This window comes from Esox lucius, chromosome 4 (assembly GCF_011004845.1).
Source record: "Esox lucius isolate fEsoLuc1 chromosome 4, fEsoLuc1.pri, whole genome shotgun sequence".
NCBI lineage: Eukaryota > Metazoa > Chordata > Actinopteri > Esociformes > Esocidae > Esox > Esox lucius.
The window spans coordinates 14,060,848-14,086,586 of record NC_047572.1 but is presented as its reverse complement, the minus strand read 5'-3'; the positions used below and the strand labels follow the sequence as shown (position 1 = coordinate 14,086,586).

General features: G+C 43.1%; 1 protein-coding gene across 5 annotated transcripts in view; it reads left to right on the top strand.

Annotated features, from left to right (window-relative positions):
* Nucleotides 1–25,739, top strand: part of frmpd3 (FERM and PDZ domain containing 3) — a 155,938-nt gene that overhangs the window by 118,987 nt on the left and 11,212 nt on the right. For 4 of the 5 annotated variants that reach the window (XM_034292006.1, XM_034292007.1, XM_020045678.2 and 1 more), the window contains exons 3-12: nucleotides 7,867–7,979; nucleotides 8,172–8,323; nucleotides 8,796–8,898; nucleotides 9,983–10,028; nucleotides 11,717–11,821; nucleotides 19,488–19,595; nucleotides 22,523–22,654; nucleotides 22,909–23,028; nucleotides 23,392–23,528; nucleotides 25,305–25,431. In XM_034292006.1, coding sequence (XP_034147897.1) covers nucleotides 7,939–7,979; nucleotides 8,172–8,323; nucleotides 8,796–8,898; nucleotides 9,983–10,028; nucleotides 11,717–11,821; nucleotides 19,488–19,595; nucleotides 22,523–22,654; nucleotides 22,909–23,028; nucleotides 23,392–23,528; nucleotides 25,305–25,431 — 1,071 coding nt within the window. In that variant the 5' untranslated portion in view covers nucleotides 7,867–7,938. Of the gene's footprint in view, nucleotides 1–7,866; nucleotides 7,980–8,171; nucleotides 8,324–8,795; nucleotides 8,899–9,982; nucleotides 10,029–11,716; nucleotides 11,822–19,487; nucleotides 19,596–22,522; nucleotides 22,655–22,908; nucleotides 23,029–23,391; nucleotides 23,529–25,304; nucleotides 25,432–25,739 lie in introns of those variants that run through there. The other variant, XM_020045677.2, reaches the window with a different exon arrangement.

The following is a 25,739-nucleotide window of genomic DNA, read 5'->3' as shown; positions in this document are numbered from 1 at the left end:
ACTCTCTATAACTAGCTACCAGGAACCTTAGCATGGCTAAGAAAAACTTCAACTCTGAGTTAGTGCTTTTTTTGGAACAGGTAATTCCATGTTTCATATTTTTATTCGGAACCGCATTCTGACTGGTGAGTAATTGCAAAATGCTGTAACTGTTTTTTTTACTGAAAAAACATAGTTGTTCAAATTTAACCAACATAACATAATTTGTCTAACTACAGTAGCTATCTGGCTAAAACATTGCCACCATGCATCCAAAACTAGGAGCACAGAAATGGAAGTACAAATCTAAAAGAGAATGTCAAAATATGTGTAGCAGTTAAGTCATGGCTGATAGTGACTGAGTAGCATATGAATTGAAAAGATGTGACAATAGTGGCCTAGTTAAGAATTAAAACATTAAACAAAATGTTTATGAGCTCTATTTTTGGACAGTAATGTCATTACTATTTATAAATTTTTTGGCCCATGGTTTGGGTCCTAAATGTTCAGTTCTGTCCCAGGCCCTTGGATTCCTGTAGGCATTCCTGGTCAGAGACACAACAGAATTCCTGAACAACGTTAACGAACACAAACCAAGGGAATTTACAGGACACTAATGAGGAACAGGTGTGCACGATGTACAAGTGGGGTGTTGGGTTGAGTTGTCCAGAGAACTCATCAGAGGGGAATTTGATGTCACAGGACCAGGTGGCCGTTGGTCAGAAGGACAAGGGATTTTGATCTTTAAACGCATGTTCCTTTAAATATGTGTCTTGGTATTTGACTTGAGAAGAAGTAATTTACAACATAAGTTGATGAAATAGTAGGGAGGGGTGTAGAATTAGGTGGGGTCAGGGGGTCCAAATATTAAAGACAGGTCACCCCCCAGTGACCCCCCTGGAAAAGAGTGAAAATCCTGGGATAGATTGACCTTGACCCCAGCAATATACAATACAAACCTATGCTGCTGATGGTAGGTAAGCTCAAGTTTAAGATTTGTTTAGTTTAGTTTACAGAAATAGAGCTTGTCTGTCAACATAGAAATTGTCCAAGATGCTTATGTCAGTTTTATAATTTCTTTGCATAAACCAGATTAAAACTATTAGATTATTTATATCAGTGTTTCTTTCCAAAAGGGGTACAGTAAGTAGTCTCCAGGGGTATGAGGGAAACTTACAAAAAAGTGTCTACAACAGTAATTCAGTAGTCTGGAACACATTTCCTAAGGTAATTTTTCTTTTTACTTGCATGCATATTGTTGTCTCCCTTTTAGTGATGGAAAGTTGTTTTTAATGAAAAAATACAGTTTTTTATGAAATTGCAAGTAAATCAATAAAAAACAAATATTTTAAGTAACACCAAGAGCACCCACCCCCAGGGAACAATAAATTGCTCATGGTTCAACTAACAATTAAATTGTACTCATCAGTCAGTCTTTTTCATTTATCTTCGTAACTTCAGCAGAGGCTCTGTGGGTAGGTTCTAGGAAGCTGTGTCCAATCATCCATCCTTAACACATATTTTTATTTGTGAATGCTGCCTGCAATTTATTCTATTTTTCTTTGCACACCCTATAAAGTTGTTGGATGATACACGATGTTCTCCAGCTCAGTGTGAGTCCTACCAGTGATATTGTAGAACTCGACTGCCAGCTGTTCAAATGAATGAAACAGCAGTTCAAATCAACAATAAAATTGAACAAGTCATTAAAGTATTTTTAACTCAATCAGAAGTTTGGTGTATGTTATGTTTGTATAAATCTGTGTCAGTCATAAAGATCAATAATCAGTTAACTATATTCTTTTTTTGTGCCCCTGCATTCAATTATCAGTTATCAAAACATTTTTATAATTCTCCAGCCTGACAATTTTTTCTATGTGAGCGAAAAAAGCCAGAGTAGTTTTAAGTGTGGCTAAAAGCTAGCAGAAACTAGCAAAGCATAGCTGCAGTTTCACAGGCTGAAGCCCACTGTTCCGAGCAGCAGATGCGCAAGATCAAATGAACCGGTGGAAAAAGTTGAGAGATCCAAGTACCATCACTTTCAAGAGTACAGTGGATATAAAGAGTCTACACACCCCTGTAAAAATGCCAGGTTCTTGTGTTATAAAAGAATGAGACAAAGATAAATCATGTCAGAACTTTTTCCACCTTTAATGTTCTGGCAAGTACTGGCTGTGTGCTACATGTGACAACAATCTCCCATATTCTTCATATGAATGGGCTACGGGGTAGGGTGGCAAGACAGAATCCTTTTCGTACAAAGAAAAACATCCAAGCCTAGCTGAAGTTTGTGAAAACAAACATCAAGTCCTCCAAAAGCATGTGGGAAAATGTGTTATGGTCTGATGAAAACAAGGTTTAACTTTTTGGCCATAATTCCAAAAGGTATGTTTTGCACAACCACACTGCACATCACCCAAAGAACACGATACCCACAGTGAAGCATGGTGATGGCAGCATCATGCTTTGGGGCTGTTTTTCTTCAGCTGGAACCGGGGGCCTTAGTCAGGGTGGAGGGAAATATACCAGGCAATTTTGGCACAAAACCTTCAGGCGTTCATTAGAAAGCTGAAGATGACAATGATAACAACACTTTTCAGCATGACAATGACCCAAAGCACACATCCAAATCTACAAAAGCATGGCTTCAACAGAAGAAAATTAACGTTTTGGAATGGCCCAGCCAGAACCCAGACCTGAATCCAATTGAACATCTGTAGGGTGATTCACAGGAAGAAGAAGAGGGCTGTGCACAGGAGATGTCCTCACAATCTGACAGATTTGCAAAAATCTGGGCAAATATTGCCACGTCAAGATGTGCCATGCTCATAGACTCCTACCCAAAAAGACTGAGTGTTGTAATAAAATCAAAAGTGCTTCAACAAAGTATTAGTTTAAGGATGTGCAGACTTTTGCAACCAGGTTATTGTGAGTTTTTTATTTTAGATTTTTCCCCCTCAAAGATTTCAGTTGGTTTTTCAATTGAATTGTTCACAATATAGGTCACATTAAAGATGGAAAAAGTTCTGACATGATTTATCTTTGTCTCATTCTTTTACATCACAAAAACCTGGCATTTTAACAGGGGTGTGTAGACTTTTTATAACCACTGTATGTCCTCTTTGGTTTCACCTCCACAGCTACAACCACTGCGCTCTCGAATAATACCATAAAACCAGCCCATTCACAAGACCTGAATTTAAAGCATCTTTCCTATTTGGGTAAGACAGCCAAGTATTTCCATAGAAAGCTTTCAGAAGGTAAACTTCAAAGTTGAATGGTATAATTCACAGTATAATTCACAGGGATGCCTTGGCAAGCAAGACAACGAATAAGACACAGGGTCAAGTTTATAATTGATCTTTGAGTCCTCATTTTGCCTATAGGGTAAAATATATTGATTAGGCCTATTGTAGTAGAGCAAAGACCGGGACACAAAAACAGGTAGTGTGTGTTTGGGCCGAAGGCATTTATAACAAAAGTGAGCAACGCAAAAGCCATATGAAAAGTTGTTAAGTTACGGTCTGCTTCAGGCTAGTTGGGTGGTATATGCTGTCCGTCGTTGGCACAGTCTATAACAGAGAGCCGTCAGAGAGGCCTTCAGTGTTGGATGGTCAGACCTTAATGGGTGGCAGGTGTGGAAAGGTGGGCTCCCTCTGGAATGTTCCAGAACCTCTCCATGTTCTCCCAGTGCGCGGTCTCAATAGTCCGGAAGTTTCAAGGTCAGGACAACCTCACTCTGCTGGGGTTAAGACGCTGATGGGACCGTCGCGCCAGGCGCTGTTTGTTTGAAATGTATTTTATATTTTTCACTAGAAAAGACAAATAATACTGATTTTAAATGAAAGTTGGTCAAATTTTCCCCTACTCTGAGAAGTCGAACTTTGAATAGGAGGTACTTCACGCACGTGAAAATGTTTTAGGGGTAAAGCACTCAGAAAGGTTGGGAACCACTGCTTTATATCATTGTTCTCCTCATTTCATTTCAAGTGAATATTTCTTGACACAGAAACAATCAGCATATCTGACATCACTCAATAAAACACAGAATAATAGCACAAGAACAAATGATTCTCAACTGCTTTGAGCTATGTCCCAGAGAAGTGGAATGAGAGCACCAATTTAACTTTATTTTTCTATTTTCCTGTTATCTGTTATGAGTTACTTGCTCCCTTTGAAATCGTATTGCCAGAGCACACTTGTAAACTGCAATATGATGTCTATGCGTCTTAAGGGTCTGATAAAAAAGCAAAAAAACCTCTGACTCCAGTTCCAAAGGTTCTAACTTAGTTCCATCTTCTATGTTTTTGGCTCCGGGCTAGGGCTAATAGCCACTGTACTTCAGCCCCATTGAGTGATGTTTGTGACTGAAGAGGATACATGCAGGTTCTCTATCCCTTGCAGAGATATTTATGCTATCTCCATGGTCAGGACGCAAATCCTGCGGCCTCATGGCAGGAAATGGCTGAAGGGGAGTCGCTGAAGGGGCATTGACATGCATAATTGTACCCAGCCTTGGCAGGCAGGTATAGAGGAGACATTGACATGCATAATGGCATGCAGCCATCACAGACCTCTGATGGATTACCCTTTACCTAGGAAGCTGCTCGATGACACAACATTATCAGTGTCCTTCTGGATGGAGGACAGGAAGAGACAGAGAGAGACACAAAGAAAGACAGAGAGAGGGAGATACTGAGAGAGAGAGAAAGAAAGATGTAGAGAATGAGAGAGAGGTAAATAATTATATGGGGAAGTTTTGAGGTCGCAGAGAAAGACAGAATGAGAGATATAACAATTCCATTGTGACAGCTAGACTGCTTAGTGCCAGAATATGAGTAGGGTATGCAACAGCTGGTGGTGCTTGATACAAACCATCAAAGACAGCCTAAGGCACAGTTAGGACTTCACACTTAAGGCTGCATAATCATAAACAACAAACATTATACATCAAGACATTCAAGCTGTTCTGAAATCAACTTCCAGGCGATACATTTTTGGTAATTTATCCACTGCAGGAAGCAGTGGCCACATGTATCAACTGTGCGTACATTTCTCACAAAATTGGGGAGCTATGGAGATCCTTGTGTATGCACACCAAAGTATTGTGATTCATCAAATGGTCTCATGGAACTTAACTGCATACATGTTTATTGTGATTTGTTAATGTTAGTACTCTGCTAACATGTTTCTAAAAGAACGAGCAATGGAAGAATGAATCTGCTTCCTGTGGTGATGTGAGCGAAATGTCTTAACAACGGTGGCCGAACACTGACTGTCAATTCAAGCAGTTTCGAAGTGAATTTGCTCACAAGAGAGGTGCGTATAGGATAAGATATTGTGCTCCTAAAGCACAAGCGAAGCAATAGTATTGTCAAATAGGCCCACTGTGATTAACTTACATTATCATGGTTGGCTGAAGGAGGATTTCTAAGTGTTAAACCACTTGAGTTTGTGTGCAAGCAGGATCTAAGTTTCAGGTGGAGATGTGTGCACTTACTGTCGTTTACTATTGTTTAAAAAAAAAAAAAAAAAGATTTCTGTGACAGCACCTAAGATCAATGAGGTCCCAGGATGCTGTACTCTTATGGGCTGAGTCGACAGAACACAGCAAACTATCCCACGCCACAGCATCAACAAGTATCGACTATAATCAAATATAAATCCATGAAGTCAAAAGCAATTCACGGTAATAGGGTGCCATTTTGGATGAGATCTATAAATCCCTGTAGTTCATTCTTAGAATACTACTTTAATAAGGCCATCCTTTCATGAGGATCAATGAGGTCTATCCCTTCATGAGAAGATCTTTGAGAGATCAACCATCATCTAATCGCCCGCTGGGAGATCAGTCAGGGATTATTGACGCTGTGTTGTGGTTGGAGAGGTGACCCCCCTACCCCTCCCCCGGGTAGGTCCACAGTTTCGCCGGACCCCCCCCCCATTTCAGTTCCTAGGTCTTACGCTGCTATGCTATTGTGCTGGGGGATTGGGTCAGTTCTCCTTCCCCACTAAGTTCTCCTTCTCCACTATAAATCGTTGTTGATATGAGGAATGCATTTTCTGAATTTTCCCAGTCTCCTCCCATTTTAAACTTTAGGAGGACATGAGGTCCTGGTCCACACCTGCGGAGTACCTGGTTTGGGGGGCCCGTTGCTGTCCCTGTCCTTGTCCATCTGGTCATACTTCTGACCTAGTCTAATTTTAAAAAGACTCTGGATTTAGCCCAGATAAATGTATTAATTATTCCAATTGGACTCTTAATATCTCACCCAGCACAGCCAGAAGAGGACTGGTCACCCCTCTGAGCCTGGGTCCTCTCTATGTTTCTTCCTAAAATTCGGCCTTCTTAGGGAGTTTTTCATAGCCACTGAAATTCAACACTTCTGTTGTTTGCTCCCTGGGGTTTAAGGCCGGGTGTCTCTGTAAAAGCACTTTGTGACAACTGTTGTTGTAAAAAGGGCTTTATAAATAAATTTGATTGATTGATTGAGTGACAATTTCCGTTCATTATCAAAAATATCCAATGTGACTGATAGGGCCGGCCCTAGGCATAAGCAACATAGGTGGTCGCTTAGGGCACCTGATCGCTAAGGGAGCGTGGCCCCCAAAATTAAATTTTGCTTAGGGCCCCCAAAAGGCTAGGGCCCTAAGCAATCTGTACCATTCAAACTCTAACGAATCTCCACTTTACACTGACACCATCTGAATATGTCTCACCTCACTAAAAGGGAGCTAAAAACCACAGAATATCTTTCTCAGTCCATGTGCTCTTTCTCTCTTTATCTCTCTGACTCCCACACAGACATTCAGAAATGACAATGTGTTGTTCAGTATTAGCCCAGTCCAGATCTAGGGCTGTATGTGTGGGTGTTCGTGTGTGTTCCTGTTTTACTATCTTAGTGAGGTCCAAAATAGTAAAATAAGGAAAGTATGTGAAGTGAGGACATTTGGCTTGTCCTCACCTTGACAAAATGTTGTGTCTGACTTGAGATTATCTGATTTAGGTTTATGGTTAATATTAGAATTAGGTTTAGAATTAGGTTTAGAATATGGTGCAGGCCTTTAGGGTTAGGTTTAGGAGTTAGGGTTAGGTTACATTTAGGCCTAATGGTGACTTTATTGAGGTTAAGGTTAGGTCAAGGTTAGGGTTATGGTTAGGGACTTTTTTTAAAGGTACTTATTTTCAGGTGCTCACTTTGATTGTAAAACCAATGTGAGTGTGTGTATGTGAGTGTGTGTATGTGAGTGTGTGTGTCTGTGTGTGTACATGTGTGTGTTGCTGACTTTAGCTGTTTTTTACCACCTCAACCATCAAGTGCGGTCAGTCCTTTTGCCCTATACAGTTTTTAAGTGCCTCGCTTTCTGACAGATGTATTCAAAAGGAACTGCAAGACTTAAGAGTGCTCTTTCTTTCTCTACATCCCCAAACTCCAGTTCACACACTGTTCTCTTATCTCCTTTGTACATTCCTTATCTGCAGTCCGAAGCTTTGGAGGAAACTTGACTGAGAATGTGTTCAAGAATCAACCCTAATCACCATGTAGTGCACTCCTTTTGAGTAGAACCCTATGGGAATAGGATGCCATTTGGAACAAAGACGATGTGTACTTTCTGTTAAATTGCATCGTTCAACTTCACAAAAGTATTGTTCTGCCCCTGTAAAGAAGTCATGCTGTTGAAGCTTGCTTGAAAATACAAAATACAATGGATGGACATTTTGTAACAATAGTCAAACATGTTACTCTGCACCAAGTGGGTGGCAGTGCATCTCACAACCTGTGTGGATATTGGTTCAGTCACATGTTTGCTATGAAGTCAATCTGTAATATTCTCCCCTTTTATTCCCTCACCGCCACTCCACTCCACTCCCCACTCCTCCCCCAGGTGAATGATTGCGAATCAGAGCAAGCCCTTTGCTGTGAGACCCCGCCCCATGCTCCTCCCTCCTCTCAGGGGATGGCCAAGGTCCAGGATGGACACTCAAATGCATGCGACAGGTACACTCTTTTCTTCACAGCACGGCGCGACCTCGGGAAGACCCTTCCCACGCCACACACATCTGACACAGGGCACATAACATCCCTTCACGGTGAACATTCACCACACCAAGTGGCACCACACACCAACTCCCTACCAGGGTACTGCCGCCACAAACAGTGTGTGTGTGTGTGTGTTTGCTCCTGTCGCAGCCCTGCGATGTTAGAGGAGAGTCAGGACAGTGGTAGACTCACTCCTGGCTCAGCTTCAGCTCGAGAGGTCTGCATTCAGCGTCATCCCAGCCAAGGCTTCGGCTTCGTAGCGGGCAGCCAGAGACCTGTCATCGTACGCTCCGTCTCAGAGGGTAAGTCGGACCCGAGTGTGCGCCTGGGCCTATCGTCCCAACCGGCTGCGTCTCAACTCGTGTCCTTTCACCCCAGACTAAAAGTACACACTGCCCCAGTGATGATAAAGTACGCACTGCTAAGTGCATGATAAGACAGTATCGGGACGCACACCCTCATCATAAAATTGGGCACAACACTTCTTACTGACGGTGGGAGTCAGAGGGAGACAGGTGAGGTGGAGACACAGAGGTGAAGGATGGAGACGGGTATTGAACCCCGGTCTCCCGGCGTGGAGGCGCATATGTAAATGCATGCCGGCGTTCGACCAGTAGGCTACAGACAACCCTGCCATCCCAGGTTAAAGTTAGAGAAATAGGATAGCACAACTGTATGTGGGTGTGTCATTTTGTATCTGTCCGTGATACAGAGTAAACCACTGCCTCTGTTTGTTTGTTTGTTTGTTTATTTGTTTGTTTGTATTGTCCTCAGACGGCCCATCCATCGGCAAACTTCTTCCTGGAGACCAGATCCTGGCCATTAATGACGAAGTGGTGAGCGAGTCGCCCCGCGAGAGAGTCATAGACCTTGTAAGGTAACATCCTTTATGTCACCACAGGGGAGGGCAGGTGAGGAGAGATGGGGGAGACCTGTTTGTAAAGGCTCTGTTTCATTTGATTACTGCTAGTCCACACCGGGGGTACTATATGTGACCCCAATTGGCATCCCATTTTTTCCACTATTTTGTCTTTCGACCAACCCGATCAGATCTGATGTGAAACACAGATTGGATTGGTCAAAAGCCTCCAGCTGATCTGCTGCGGACATGTTAAGGTGCTCACTGGCGCTCCTTTACACCCCTTTGGCTAGCACAGGCCACAGTTTGAAGGCCACCGTTATCGTCCTCTCGCAAAAATGATTCCAGCACCCAACAAGTGCCCCATGCAATATGATGAAAAGAGACGTCTGTAATTGACATTCAATGGACCACTACACCTGGCCCCCGTACTGATGAGTCCACCACTGTATTATGTCTGCCTCCGCCTAAGCCACTTTTAATGTCATCTAAATGTTAGTGTTCCTGTTGAACTCCTACTCCTTTGATGGTGTGACCTACAGGCAGTTTCAGTTCAGTTCAATCAGTTTCATGCAACTGACATGCAGTCACTTTAAATAATGGTGTAGCTACCTGTAGTTTTCTTGGCATTTGGTTGTCATGACGGTGACAGGCCTCTGACAGGTATCCTAGCAGTGAGAGCATCTAAGCCGGCAACTAGAGGCCTTTCTCATTTTTGTCCCTGAGCAAGACAGTTAACCCTGACTGCTCCCACGGCATTGCTGTGAATACGAATGTGTTACCGGGTGAAACTAGTACTCTAGTTACATGTCCATTAAATATGCCATGTGAACAGCTCGTCAGTGAAGAACACATGCAGTTCAGGCAAACTGAGGTATGTTGCCGTTTCAGTCTGGTGTAGACAAAAGCTATAGCCATGGAGAAATAGGCTGGCTGAGCCTCAGTACGGCAAACTGTAGAAACATGGACGGTTGAGTCACAGAGCGTAGAGGAGATGTGCGTAGTGGATAAAAACAGGACTGTTTTCTTCCAATGCCACAGCTCTGGTGTTACCTAACCCACTCCATTCACCTCTCTCCTTCCCTGCCTGTCCTTTCAATAGAAGCTGCAAGGACTCCATAGTTCTTACTGTGCTGCAGCCTCATCAGGTAACAAAACAAAACCCTCAGCCAACGTTTTCCCTCTCCTCGTCCTACTTAAGCTCTTTCTGTATCTCTTCCTCTCTCCATTTTGCTTCGCCTCCCTCTCTCACTCAAACAAGCGTTAGGCGTGGCGTCCAGATGGGGGCCCATTCAAACGCGCCGCACCTTGTGGAGATTACGTTTTAAACAAAGCCCACCATAGTCCCTGTGCCCAAATACGCCAAAAGTCAACCTGCCTGCTTTTAAATCACCGTCATCCAGTGGCATTTAGATCTGTAGCTGTGAGCTGCATTGAAACGCTGCTGAAGGCTGGCGTCAACACTGTGCTGCCATATGCATGCGGCCCTATAGGATCCACGGATGGAAGGATCTCCGCTGCGCTCCAAACTACCCAAAACGACAAGTTGAACGCCTGTCTGTCGACACTGCTCATCCACCACGGCCGAGTGCTCAACATCACAGTAGCCTTAAGCTCATCGCTGATCTCAACACCCAGTGACTGAACACCTCCTTCTGGGACTGGGGACTGGACTTTCTGACGGGCTGGACCCAGGTGTTGACGGTGGGCAACAACCCATCCGCCAAGGCCCGCCCTTAAATACAGAGAGCCCCTCAGGCGTGCGTCCCGAGACCCTTCCTGTACTCCTCGTTATCCCACGACTGCGCGGCGGCAGACCAATCCAACACCATCATCGAGTTTGCCGTTGACATGGCGATGGTAGGCCTGACCAACGACGATGATAACAACACAACCTATAGGGAGGTCAGAGACCTGGCAATATAGTGGCAGTCTCTCAACATGGGAACGACATAGGAGCTAACTGGGGACCACAGGAACTGGAGGGACGAACCCGCCCCCCATCCACACTGACAGGGTTTAACATGGTACACAGAGCTCACAAAGCTGAAAAGATTTGGCATGGGATCTAAGGTCGACAAAACACTCTACAGCTGCTCCATTCATAGCATCTTGACCAGCTGCATCAGCACTCGCTATGACAACTCATCCACCCTTGATCACAAGGTGCTCCCCAAAATTGGATGTATATTTTGTATGCGCAGCTGATTTATTTTTATCGCTTTTGTATTTACGGAGCCATATCTAGCCTGCCATGTAATGATAATGTAATGACCAGGTTTTTTTTTTACCATCTAACAAAATCATGTTTTCTCCCAAGCAAAAGCAAATGGTTTCCTAAGTAAAAATCTGAAACAAAAACTTTTCTCATTTATTTCATTTGATTGCTTCGGCTAAGGCCAAACTGACCCCTTGAGAACAGAAACCAAATTAGAACAGATTAATTTTGGTCCGCTGTCACATGGGTGTGTGCAGTGTTATAATTTGCCAATGTGTCCCTAGGCCTGTTCAAAGTTCATCTCGACCGAACTTTGTTGCCGTGGAGACCTTCTGGACAGGGACGGGTCTCCATCAACGTATGACTCCCCTTCACGTAACGTCAGAAATCCAGGATTGCCGATAAAATGAGCATGGCAGTTTGACAGCGCCCTCGTGCAGTGAATAAAATAACCTTTTTTACTAGCTACGATGAAAGAGAGGCATGAGTGACAAACCTTACCCTGAATCCTTCTCTCATTTTCTCTCAGTCTCTCCTTTCTAGCCTTGCCTCAGAGCATTTTATGCTGTCTTGCCAAATCCTATCTCCCCGATTTTAGTCACCTGTCTTCTCTTCCAGTCGCCGAAGTCAGCCTTTATTAGTGCAGCCAAGAAGGCCCATCTGAGAACCAACCCACCCAAAGTGCGTTTTTCAGAGCAAGTGTCCTTCAGTGACCCAGACTCGGTAAGTACCACTCTCCTAAGGATCCTTTGATTTCGCCCTCTTCTTCCTCTCCTCCCACCTCTCTCTAATCTAGTCCTCTTTTAGTCTCACACTTTCTGCACTTTTTTTTGTCTTTGGTACAATACGTTTCCGTCTCTCTCACACTTAAAACGTTATTCTGTATTTCCTTTCTCTTCACCCTAGGCCAGGAGCTGTCTCCCGTTATATTAAATACAGCTGAATAGCCTCTTCAACTCAGACACCTTGGTCTTATTTTGGGTTATACTCAGTGCCTGAACTGTACAAAACAGCCTTAGATCAAATACAGTTCCGTTTTTAGACTACTGTGGCACAGCGTATGGCACACTGGGATATGGCCTGAAGGTTTTGGTTTACACAGACCACCCCAGTCTGAGGTCACGTTCCCCCGTCTGTTTCATTGCATTGATCTGTATGTAACGCCGTGAATGGTGCCCTGGATGAAATTTCATTCCTTTTGGTACAGGCTGATCAATTTCTTGAATGTTTGGTAAACATTGGGCACATCTTATATTCAGCCGCAGCTGCACACAACCGTCTGAGAGAGGAGATTTCAATTCCCCCGCACAGCTGTGAAGGTCCTCCCTCCATTTCCCCAGAGCCCGGGGAAAGCTTCCCGCATAGTGAACAACTTTTGACCCAAACCTCATTGGGGTAATACCTGTGGAAGGGCAGTTAGTAATATGTAGAGTGCCAATGAGGATGCAGACAAGAGTTTTCTTCTCAAACCCCAGAGGGGCTAGCTGCACAGGCAATGAAACGAGCCTACCTCTCATTGTTCCTACTGACAGCTCACTGTGCTTTTAGGAATAACTAATGAGGTTTACAGTTTAGCTTGAAGATATGTTCTGCTTCCCCTACTGCCTCCTTTCAGTTACTGGTCAGATGCTCTTGGTTTTTACACCAAATGCTGACTCTGCCATCGGCGTTACACAACAGGAGCCGGGTGTTTCTTGGAACAGCCAAGGGTTTTTTAATTCATCAGATGTCCAGTGTTGTAGGCCCACTCTAGACGCGGCTATTTGTAGTTAGCTGACAGGATTGGAAACGTGTGTGGCTGAATGCAGCACTGGCCTACCCATGTAGGCCGACAAGTTCTGAGATTCTGCTCTGAATGCCACTGTTGTACTGCAGCATAGGTGTCATGTTCGACACACACTGACACACACAAATGCTGGTCTTCAGCGGAACCCAGTGTGTCACAGACATTAGCCATGATATATAGGCCATATTAAGTGTTCGTCAAACAAATTAAAAACAGTGCATATATATTTTGTAATCAGCATTCAGGGCTCGAATTTATAGACCTATGGGCCCTGGGCAAATAAATAGGCAGTAGGATGACATTTGAGGTTAAAACTGGTGTATGTTGCTAACCAGACCTTTGGATATCACTGTGGGGCCTGACTCAATCCAACTGAGACCTAATTATATGAGTGGAATCAATGTGTACACATGTTGACATTTCCCTGTTAATCTAGACGTGTTTCGCTAAGCTAAAGCTAGAGCCTGCGGGGAAAACACACAAGGAGCTGGATTCTGAGGTAAGGCAGAAATAAACAAGGCTTCCGAATCAGAGATTTACAATTTGGAGTCAGTGGAATCAAAAAGAGGGAGACAAGTCCTGCCCAGAGGGGGTTACGCGTCCGTCATCCCGCCATCCCGTCTCATTTCGCATATTCTATTCCGCTCAATCCGCCCGCGTTAACGGAGGGAAGATGAAAAGATGATTGGCACATTCACATGGACCGGCGGGACATTGATAGCCTTTCATTCCATTAACGCCAGAGTTACTGGCTCATGCCCCTTCATTATCAACAAAGCAAACAGCCCCTCAGACATGGTGTCCACAAACACACACACACTGAGCAGCCCCCAAGGCATGACGTTGATCAGCGAGCAGGCTGAGGATCAGTATCACACGTGATTATAGCATAGATCCCAAAAACCCTGGACTAGACTGTATCCAAACCACAGCAGACCGATACAGACGGAACAAATAAAGTACCTGTCATTTTACGCACTTACCCATTAAAGTGAATTGGTAAGTGTGTCCAGATTTCTCACTGGTACTGTACATCTAAATGAATAAACAGGGTTTAATGTCAGTGGTGATCTTGCTCTCCCCCTTCCACTTTCTCATTGAATTAAATCCCGTGGATCAGAGCTGGGGGTGGAGAGAGCTGGAGAGTGGGAGGCAGGAGGGGAGGGAGGTGAGGGGGGTTGGCGATCTGTAAAGATCAGACCATACCCCTTGGGCAGTGCGTTTAATCATGTCCGTCTCCTCTGATCATCCGCTGCGACTAGAGATTGATTGGTTAAGACTTGCTTATCAGTGCAGACCACCAAACCTGAGCGCCTGACACTTATCGACGAAAAAAGGAAACGGAGACGGGGCGTTCAGCCACGACCATGGAGAGATGTCAGTGCCAACAAAACAGTATTTAAATTGTACAAAATGTACTTTGTATTCATTGAATTTGTATGAAATATGAAATAATTTGTAATGCGTTAATTGAATCATTTAATCCGTACACTGAACTTGTGAATCATGATTTGAAACAGAGTAAGATGGTTCATTTCATCTCAGTGTAATGAAACATTAAAATTCGAATTTTTTTATCTCCTGCACCCTACACAGCCAAAGCAAATCTTCTGGTGTCTGACAAGTTTCTCATAACACAGACGCTGTCAGACTGTTACACGTCACCACATTTGATTTCCTTCTCGATGAAACACATCAAAGGCACAGCACAAAATGCTTAGGCTTTAGCTCAGCAAAGTTATAATGCAACAAAGGAACCCAGTTCATCACGTTACCCTATAATGAGCAACCTTGCCGGAGACTTGTTAGCTTCACACACTTATCCATGGGGCTTCAGCTTAGCGGGCTAACATTTCCTAACATGCAAACCCATTCGAAAAAGCATGTATAAATAGGGAGTGGAAATGGCAATGCTTGAAAGGGATATAACAGGGTTATTCTTCGCTAAACACTTCATCTTCAACTTCTGTAAATACTAGATTTGCTTTTGCAAAATAAAATAAAATTGCACAAAGTAGCCTAATTTTAATGAAAAGCTATATCATTCTCTGTAGTACTGTTGTAGTAGAGATTTCCAGTCTAGATGAGTCTTTGGAGTTTTTTAGGTATTAATGAGCTCAAAGGAAGAGGGTTTTAGTCTGAACTACCAATTGCATTTGTAAAACAGACATACAATATTATTGAAATATGTCTTACAGAGCCATCTAGTGGCTAAGTAGAGAACTGCAAAACAACATAATTAGTGTTAATTATATACTTCACTGCATATACCGTACCATTGTGTTGTTACCGTTGTATTAGAGATAATAAATGTGCTGATGATTCAAATCTGATGCCAATCTGAAATTTGTTAGGAAAACGACCACCCTTTGGCCATGTCGGATGGTGCACCCATCTAGAAGGGGAACCAGTCCACCAATCACTGTCTCACTTCCCAACCACCTTGCTGAATATTTTAACAAATATTCTAAAACTATCGTGTGTCATCGTTTTGTAGCCTACAGTGATTCAGATCAATTAAATACCATTTTGGCCTTTATTTGTTTTGTAAAGAAATTTAAAAAGTTTAGAGCAATGAGTTCTTGAACATATATAGTATTGATACATAAAAACAATCTTATTAACTCACTTACTCTAAAGGGTGTATACAACATATTCCAGCAGCAACAGATGTTTTGGTAGCACTCCCTTCAGGGTTGATCCAGCAGACTGTCCACAAATGAAAATGGATCACTCTCAGTGACTGTTGGTTCTCATAGGCAAGAAGGAATTTCAACATAAACTTCCTTCTTTCTCTGGTCAAATCCACTGGGATCGATTCTATTTCTGGTGGTCTTTAGTTGTCTTTGGTTGTCTTTGGTGGTCTTTGGTTGTCTTTGGTTGTCCCTACATCGAAATTGATCTGCTTGTTTTATTGGGGCGTGTACCTGTTTTACACTACAATTTAGATATACAAAACGTTTAGCAGTGTTCGTGTTAGATTTACAGTATAGGAAAATGGTGTATGACATGTACATTTTATACAAGGTCACATTTTCTGTTGACAAGTAGCAGAGATATTTAGTAAGAGGAGGCCAACTGTCCGTAGAAAAGATTTATGACTTCATGAACCTAACCTTTTTCATTTCCTAACCTCATCCCTAACATATACAAGTTTGTCAGTTCATAAGCTACAATGCATTTTAGTAGCACAAAAGTGGATATAAAAAGTCTACACACCCCTGGTAAAATGCCAGATTCTTGTGATGTAAAAGAATGAGACAAAGAAATTGTGTCAGAACCTTTTTCACATTTAAGGTGACCTATAATGTGAACAATTCAATTGAAAAACAAACTGAAATCTTTGAGGGAGAAACATTTAAAATAAAAACCTTACAATAACCTGGTTGCATAAGTGTACACACCCTCTTATAACTGGGGATGTGGCTGTGTTCAGAATTAACCAATCACATTCAAACTCATGTTAAATAGAAGTCATTACACACATGCCATAATTTAAAGTGACTCGGATTAATCACAAATAAAGATCAGCTGTTCTAGTAGGATTTTCCTGACATTTTCTTAGTTGCATCTCAGAGCAAAAGCCATGGTCCACATAGGGCTTCAAAAGCATCAGAGGGATCTCCTTGTTGAAAGGTATCAGTCAGGAGAGGGGTACAAAATAATTTCCAAAGCATTAGATATACCATGGAACACAGTGAAGACAGTCATCATCAAGTGGAGAAAATATGGCATAACAGAGACATTACCAAGAACTGGAAGACCCTCCAAAATTTATGAAAAGACGAGAAGAAAAGTGGTCCGGGAGGCTTCCAAGAGGCCTACAGCAACATTAAAGGAACTGCAGGAATTTCTGGCAAGTACTGGCTGTGTGCTACATTTGACAACAATCTCCAGTATTCTTCATATGAATTGGCTACGGGGAAGGGTGGCAAGACAGAAGCCTTTTCTTACAAAGAAAAACATCCAAACCCGGCTGAAGTTTGTAAAAACAAACATCAAGTCCCCCAAAAGCACGTGGGAAAATGTGTTATGGTCTGATGTAACCAAGGTTGAACTTTTTGGCCATAATTCCAAAAGGTATGTTTGGCGCAAAAATAACACTGCACATTAACCAAAGAGCACCATACCCACAGTGAAGCCTGGTGGTGGCAGCATCATGCTTGGGGCTGTTTTTCTTCAGCTGGAACTGGGGACTTAGTCAGGGTGGAGGGAATAATGAACAGTTCCAAATACCAGGCAAATTTGGCACAAAACCTTCAGGCGTCCGTTAGAAAGCTGAAGATGAAGAGGAAGTTCACCTTTCAGCACGACAACGACCCAAAGCACACATCCAAATCCACAAAAGCATGGCTTCACCAGAAGAAGATTAACATTTTGGAATGACCTGAATCCAATTGAACATCTGTGGGGTGATCTGAAGAGGGCTGTGCACAGGAGATGTCCTCACAATCTGACAGATTTGGAGCGCTTTTGCAAAGAAGAGTGTGCAAATATTGCCTTGTCAAGATGTGACATGCTAATAGACTCCTACCCAAAAAGACTGAGAACTGTAATAAAATCTTAAGGTGCTTCAACAAACTATTAGTTTAAGGGTGTGCACACTAATGCAACCAGGTTATCCGTAACATACCAGATTGGCTGCACTGGAACTCGTTATCACCAACCCTGTTCCCTTTATATTAAGTTGGACTGGCTAGCTCAGTTACATTGTTAGCATAGTACTTTAATTGACTGTCAAATGTCAACTCATTGATCCACAAAACCGTTTGGGTCTTTGTCCAATAACACTATTTGACAAGTAAAACAAGCTTTTTATGTAAAACACTGGGAAATGTTTTCTGGAATGATCAGTATGGAGTTGTTTGTCTGCAATACCAGGTGCCATGTTTGGTGAAAACTAAAAACTGCCTTTGTGAAGAAGAGCCCCATACCAACCACAAAGCATGGAGGTGGTGGAATTATGGTTTGGGGCTGTTTTGCTGCCAACATGCTGTCATTCAGTGAACCATGAATTCCATGTTGTGCCAGATAATTATTGAAGAGAATGTGAGAATGTGATCTGTCCAAATAGCTGAAGCTGAACTGAACAGGGTTCTTTCTACAGGACAACAATCCAAAACACACATGCACAAAAATAAGAAATGGATGTTTATGGAAGGGCAGAATCAAAGGCTGCTGGGGGATTTGAATTGTCTGCTCATGTAGCCATATAAGAAAGCCTTCGAACATGACACAGCTGAAGCAGTAGTGTAAATATGAGTGGGCAAATAATCCTCAAAATCAATGTAAGAGACCAATAGACAGTTACAACTTCAGTTACATTAAGTTATTTCAGCTAAAGGAGGCAATATCAGTTATTGAAGTAAGAGGTTAACTTATTTTTTCAGCACCATGAAAACAAGTTTTAATTAATAAATAATTGCAGTATAATCTTTCAGTGTAATTTTTCATTTGGATTACCTTTATCTGGCAATGCTGTTGAAGTGAAGACTGCACATCCATGTGTCCAAATATGTAAATTGTCACAGCATTTATTCTCACTCTTAATGCCAAACATGTCAGCTGGTAATGGAAAATAGATTGACCTGTTAGTGCCTGCTCTTTTACAGCACAGCCCTTTTTCCCATGATGCCAATCTTACCCCATACGCGCATTCATCCCAAACGCCACCCTATTCCCCAATGTAGTTCAATACTTTTACTTGGGTCAAGCACAGGGGAAAATGGTGCCATTTGAGACCCAGGCCTCCTGCCTGGATACTTCAAGGCACACACAAAGTAACACGTTATACCGTATTCAGCCTTCAGCATGCCCCATGGCCCTTTCTGAGGAAAGCCATGGCATCGCACTGCCTGTTTCAGTAGCTGGAACGCTGAAACGTGGACACTTGTTCCGTGGTTATTGTTCATTTTGCCACCTTTCAGACTGTAATGTGATAGGCTATGATAGACGCCCCCCCCCCCCCCCCCGCTACTCCTCTGTCTTAAGTCTTCATCACTCGCTCTCTCTGTTCTCCAGGTGCTTTCAACATTTTCTAGTGGGCTTGTGATAAGGGTGTACCACCCCCCCCCCAGCTCCCCTCTATAACACCACCCCAGGAGAGAGTGAATCCCTGTCACGGCTCATCTCCTTACCTGGACTAAACCCAACCACGACAGATAAAACCTCTCAAATGAGTGGCTAATAAAAGCAGGCTGACTTTGAGTCATCAGGCTTCTTGCTGCTGGCCTCTGCCTACGCAGCCACCACACTTTATCTATTAATTTCAGCAGCTAACTTCTAGTTGTGCTCGCAGTATAAATATTAAATGGATGCATTGAGGAAATTGAACAGGTTGCTCTTTGATCACAGCACAGTGTCCCCACATGGAGCTCCTAAAGCAGCGTTGTGTCACGGTTAAGACGTTCCTCGGTCAGGGAAGATAATCTTGCAGTGTGAAACAGCTTATGTGAAAAGGGCATTATAAAATGTATGTTATTGATGGATTCATATATGAATGGATTTACATGCGGATTATAACAAACAGGTTAAATGGCCTACCTCTTTCTGTCTCGTCATCTCTCATCTGTCTCTCTCCATCTCCCAATCTCTCTCCCACAGACAATGCTAAAGGACGATTCTTTGCTACTTATACCAAATGTGCTGAAGGTGTTCCTGGAGAATGGACAGATCAAGTCCTTTACCTTTGACAGCCGCACCACTGTTAGGGTAGGTATACTGTGTGTGTGTGTGTCTAAAAAGGCTGAGCCTTTTAAATGGAAACTTGTTGCCACTGTTTTTATTAAATCAATTTCTAGAGTCATCAGGTATCATGGTTTATGATAATAGACATTTCACATTGGTAGCACCTGGTTCTCAAGAGTGGGGATTCATCCAGTTTCTGACTGAGACTTGGATTCAAGCCAAGGCCTTTTGGCCATATGAAACTAAGTGAGGCACATTCCCTCAAATTCTTTCATTTCGGGGATAAAACATTAAAATGAACACATAATGAATGCAAAGCGGTTGGATATACCTGGTATTACCACCTAAAATAAACCTAGAGTATTTCATGAAGCCATAGATGGTTAACACTCTGGCAGAGCGCTGTTCTGAGAAACCCACTGCCTCCAGTTCCCAGTATTTCATAATGGAGACTGTTGCTTCTCACATAGTGCCTATACAATATATAGTGTATTACATTCAGACCATAGCCTTTTCAGGATGTTATATTATAATGATATCTAGACGGCAGTCAGGAGACAGATAGAGGTCATTACCGTCTCAATGTAAGGCTCTGAAAGAAGTCTGACATGTCATACCAGACTCATTAAGACTCCATTAGATTTCAGAAATCTCTGTTCCTGCTCTTTGAGGGATGGAGAACTAGATGGAACCAGAGACAAGGCGAGAGGAATGAGTAGAGATGGAGGCATAAGGAAAGAAATTGGTTTAGACAGAGAAATAATGGGAGAGATGGATGTTAAAAGGGACAGTCAGAAAGAAACAGAAGGAAGGGAGGAAGAGAATGCTCTTTACTGTCCTCTTAATTAAATAGAATCGCACTGAAACGCAAATCAATAAACGTTTGGGAACCTTAAATCATTCGGGCTGCAGCAAGCTACACCAGATCTCTCTGGTGAATAAAAAGTAATGCGTACATTTCAATGGCATGGTATAATTTATGTCATAGAGTGGTAAGGAATTCCCACTTGACTGAAACAACAGTGGTTTTCTCCCTCCACACTCTGTATAGCATCAGATTTTTACTCTCCTAATCCAATCAATACTGCCCATACACCTTCTCCCTATTGTTTTAGCACACAGTCAGTTTGTAGTGGCACAATTGTTTTTCAAGGTGAATGTATCTTTGTCTCTGTTGCTAGGATATTCAGTCCAATCACCCCCGCCCCAGCGCCCCCCCCACTCCCCATTTACCCTTTTCACTTTTCATGTTAAAGATTACTATACTCAAACTATTCGTTATAAAAGGTCACTGCACACAAGCAGACAAACACACACATATGTTTTTCTTCTATCTTTGTGAGGACCAAAAAAATCAATCACATTTAAAATTATATTTTCCCTAATCTCTTTCACTTCCCTAACCTTAAAGGTGAATTATGAATAAATTTGCATAATACAGTACAGTATACAGCAATCAATTCATTTTTATTTATTATTTTCTTCTTCAGTCTGACATTATAGACTGTTCTTTTGCTGATCAGTGACAAAAACTCATAAAATCCATTTTGATTTCATGTTGCAACACAACAATAAAGTCCAATGGGGTGAATACATTTGAGAGCCACTGTCTCTGCAGCAATGGTGGAATGATAGTGTTTCACAACATTCTTTTATTATTTCAATGCGACTCCTGAAATTCAGAATGTATTTTGGTTAACAGAAGGCATACCGGCACCCTTCCACCATCATGGAACACTCAATCATCTCTACTCAAACAAGTGACTGCAGACAGGATGAGTTTCCTCTGTTATTTCCTCCTTGCTTCAACACAGTTCACTGAATTTCGGTTTGTGAGAAAACAGGCTCTGAATGGTGTACGGAATCACTGAATAATCTAAATCGCTACGTTTAATTACATCTGCTTTAATGTTGTTTTTATCGCTTTTGTAAGCTGTTCAACCAAAAGTGAAAGTGAAACTGGCGCCAGAGGGGAGAGTTGGTTGGAATTCATTGATGCTCTAATTCAGCCAACTTCCACAAAGCGGAACAAATTAGGAATATCACTTTATAGCCCTAAACTCCCAACTATAACCCAAAACTAGCCCTAACCTTGCACCTAACCTCATCTAAAATCAACCTCATCAGAACTAATTCTTACCCTGAGCTTAATCTTAACCTAAACCTCATTCAAACCAGATTAATTTCCCACAAGGTCAGATTGTCCTTGTTTTATCTTTCTTACACACACACACACGCACACACACACACAGGATTCCTGTTTAAAACTCTTTTCACCCCTAACACAAATCAATAATTCAATCTAACCCTAACACCAAAAACCTGACCATCAACCTGACCATAACCCTCAACCCTTAATCCCAACTGTAATTTTTATCACAACCCAAAATACCTTTTTACTATGGGGACTGGTTAATTGTCACATTTTCCTTGTTTTACTACCCTAGTAGAGATTACAGCACACAGGAGGATGACCAGAACATTGATCCCAGTGAAACACAGTGAGGAGAATAAACACGAAGAGCTGCAGCCTGTATTTACACAGGGAATTACACAAACATGTGATGTATATTCCCTCAAAAAGTGGTTTTGACCAGAGTCCTAATGGCCCTATGGACAGTGGCCACAAGGAGTGCAGAACAGCCTGTATCCAGGTGATCAAATGGCATCCTGACTTAAGTTGTTATGTATAATCAACTGTAATGCCCCCCATCAAAAAGACAACAGGTTTGTTTTGTTCATGAAAGTGGATAGGTACAGGCAGAATCAACAGCACAGGTAAGAATCAAATAACACTTGAGTGGATTACATATTTATTCAATAAAATATTAGAAGAGGGAATGCTACCCACACACTGCAAATAAACACCCAGTCTCCAGAACCCCGGGTTTCCCTCTCTCACAACATCGTTTCCATCTCTGTCGTCCCTCTTTCCGTCTGCGGTTCTGTAGGACGTCATCTCGTCCCTTCAGGACCGCCTGTCCCTGCGCTACATCGAGCACTTTGCCCTGGTGCTGGAGTCAGGTGGGCTGGACCAAAACCAGCGGCTTCACCTGCTGCAGGAGAACCAGCCGCTGTCACATGTAAGCATGAGAACGGACTTAGAACGGAACATCCTCCTGACAGGTTGTAATGGCTCCACCATAGAATGTGTCTTAACCAGTTCACGGAACATCGGCGACACGGTAGGGTATCCCCTCCTAGTCAACCAGCCATTTCTAATGGATTGTGAGGGACACAGTTATTTTATTCACACTCTCTCTCCCTTTCTCTCTCTTCCTACCTCCCCCTCTCTGTCTCTCTCGCCCCCTCTCCATTTCCTTGTCCCTCTCCTCAGGTGGTGCACAGGACGTATTTCCAGGGGATGAAGTGTCTCTTCCGCATCTGTTTCTTCCCCAAGGATGCGGCAGACCTTCTGAGGAGGGACCCTGCAGCGTTCGAGTACTTATACATACAGGTGAGGGCAGCTTCCAGACCCTCTGGATGGTGGCGTCAAACAGCGAAACTGAGACTCGTGTCATAAATCCCCATGATTTCATTCTCAGAAAGGGGTCCTTTCTGGGAACCTTTAGGCTAACAAGTAGTTACACAGTTCGGGTCTTCTCCATGTCCTTCGAGAAAGGAGTTGTAATAAACCTCACACGACCGAGATTCTGCCATGCCGAGACGCTAGAAACGGATTCTCAACACAGATGAAGTAGTCAGTGTATCGACTTGACGAAGGCTCTTTGTGTCAGAGCTGTTGAACTACCGGCTGTATTATAGATGTGTGTGAAATGGCATAGCTTGAATAACACGCCACACCCCGGCCCCACCACAGAGTCGCAATGATGTCATCAAGGAGCGCTTCGGCATGGACTGGAAGTCTGATGTCACACTGCGACTAGCAGCACTCCATATCTACATCACTGTGTCCTCAGCCAGACCCAATCAGAAGATCTCCCTGAAGAATGTAGAGTAAGTGTGTGTGTGTGTGTGTGTGTGTGTATATGTGTATATTTCTTTAGGGAATAGGTTTATGTAAAAAGTTACAAATTGGGGTTAGGCTTAGGAACGTGGCCTTAATTAGTCAATGAGAATGATTTGAGAAATCTGCTGGACGATAGGAATTGGTTTAATCAGCTTAGTCAGCTTAATCAGCCAATCATCCCTCACAACACCTTCCCCCTCCCCTGCAATGTTGATGTGGTATAGCTGAGCATCCCACAGCGCAGCTGAGCTGTTTTGATCACGGAAGAACAAGGCAGTTCTTGCTTCATTGAAACTTATTGTACTTATTGTATTATATAACATTGCATTTCATGTAATATGTTATTAGGTGTCTGGCTTACTATGAAGTGGCTGGCTCATTAAACTGGATTTAATGGATAAGTACATAATCACAAATACTGCTGCCTTTGGAGCCATACCTGGAAGCATTCTGATTAGCTAAAATCAAAAGATGACAAATACTTTACCCTGTAAGGCCACTACCATTGAATGGCAGTGCCACTCCCACTAAGGCCAACTTCAAGTGATTGTTGTGCCAGGCTCAATATGCACCTATTGCCTTTGGAAATGGTTAGGTTTGACATTAGTTGTAAGGGGTTATATTTTTGGGAATATGTTTAGTGTTGGAATTAGGGTTAGGTTCAGGGGATAGGGAATGTTTTCTGGTCTCAATAAAGATAGAAAAACATGTGTTTTTGTCTGTGACTCTGTGTGTGTGTGGGGGTGGGGGGGTGGGGGGGGGGGCTCAATATGTGCGGCAGCGTGACTCATCACTCACTTGACTTCACAGATTGAAATTCATGTCTAAGTTTTCCATTATGTTTCATAAATGTCTTGGCTCTAATATGCAGAGGTCTGCTATCCAGCTGAGCCTCTAAAAAGTACATCAAAATTATCCCTAATTAATCCATCTAATATTAAAAGCAGAAAGCACTCAAAAGCCACCCTGCTCAAGTCACTCTGATCCAAAGAACGTCATTTTAGAAATTAAAATTCCCATGAGCCACTAATACAGTCATACCCCCGAACTTACAAGATCCCTAACGCTCTCTGGAAAACAGACGCTCCGCATTCATTCCCATTTCCCGCATTCACTCTCCTCTTAGCAGACACTCTCATCCAGGGAGGCTCAAGTGCATTCTATGGGATACATACGACAACCACACATCACCGTTATTGCGTTCGCCCCCACACACACAGACAGTGTCTCCACTGTGCTCCCTCCTGTGTGACTGTGTGGCCTTGTCAACCCAGTCAGCGTGACAGACAATATGAGCAGTAGCCGCTTGGGCTTTTCATTGCATCCTGAATAGGTGACTGTTAAGGGCACTACTTTTGACCGGAGCCCTATGGGCCAGGTCAAGAGAAGAGCCCTATAGTGGGCAGGATGCCATTTGGGACGCAAACTTTTTTGTTTTTTTTTTCCCTGAGGATCACTCCCGGGAGACATAGACATAGTCTCACAGCTGTCAGCATCTGACTGATTATACCATCTTCCTTGCTCCCACACTCCCCTCTTCCTCTCGGCTCGCCCCTTTTATCTCTCCGCGCTCCCCCGCCACTCTTTCTCTCCCCCTGTCCATTTCACCTCCTGCTCCTATCTCTCCTCTTTCTTTCTAACCTTCCCTACCCACTGCCTCACTCTCCCCACTGCCCAAGCTCTGCCCATCCTCTGCCCATCTGACTGTGTCTTTCTCTCTCTTTCCCCCTCCCCTCTGTCTTCCCCCTCCCTCCCTCCTCCAGGAAGGAGTGGGGTCTGGAACCCTTCCTGCCCCTCACTCTGCTGCCTACCATCAAGGAGAAGAACGTGTGTAAAACCCTTTCACAGCTGCTCAAGACCTATCAGCAGCCACCACCCTCCGGCAACAAGGTGCTCCCTCTCTTGTCACGTGATTTCTTTCCTTTGAGGAAAAAGTCTGTAAACACAGGACCACTATATCACAGTTATTCATATTCATGGGATGGCCTGCCTTCGATCAGATGGCTTGCCCTCTCAGTTAAGCAGTTTATCTTTGAATCTGACTGGCTGTGGCGTTTTAATTCATTAAACAGTGCACCACTGCCCCTATGTATGGCAGGTAGGCCATGATCGAAGGTAGGCCAACAGTGCCCCCAAGAGGACATGTAGTAGAGAATCCCCTCGTCATCCTTGGGTGCATCTCAATAGTATAAAGTGGC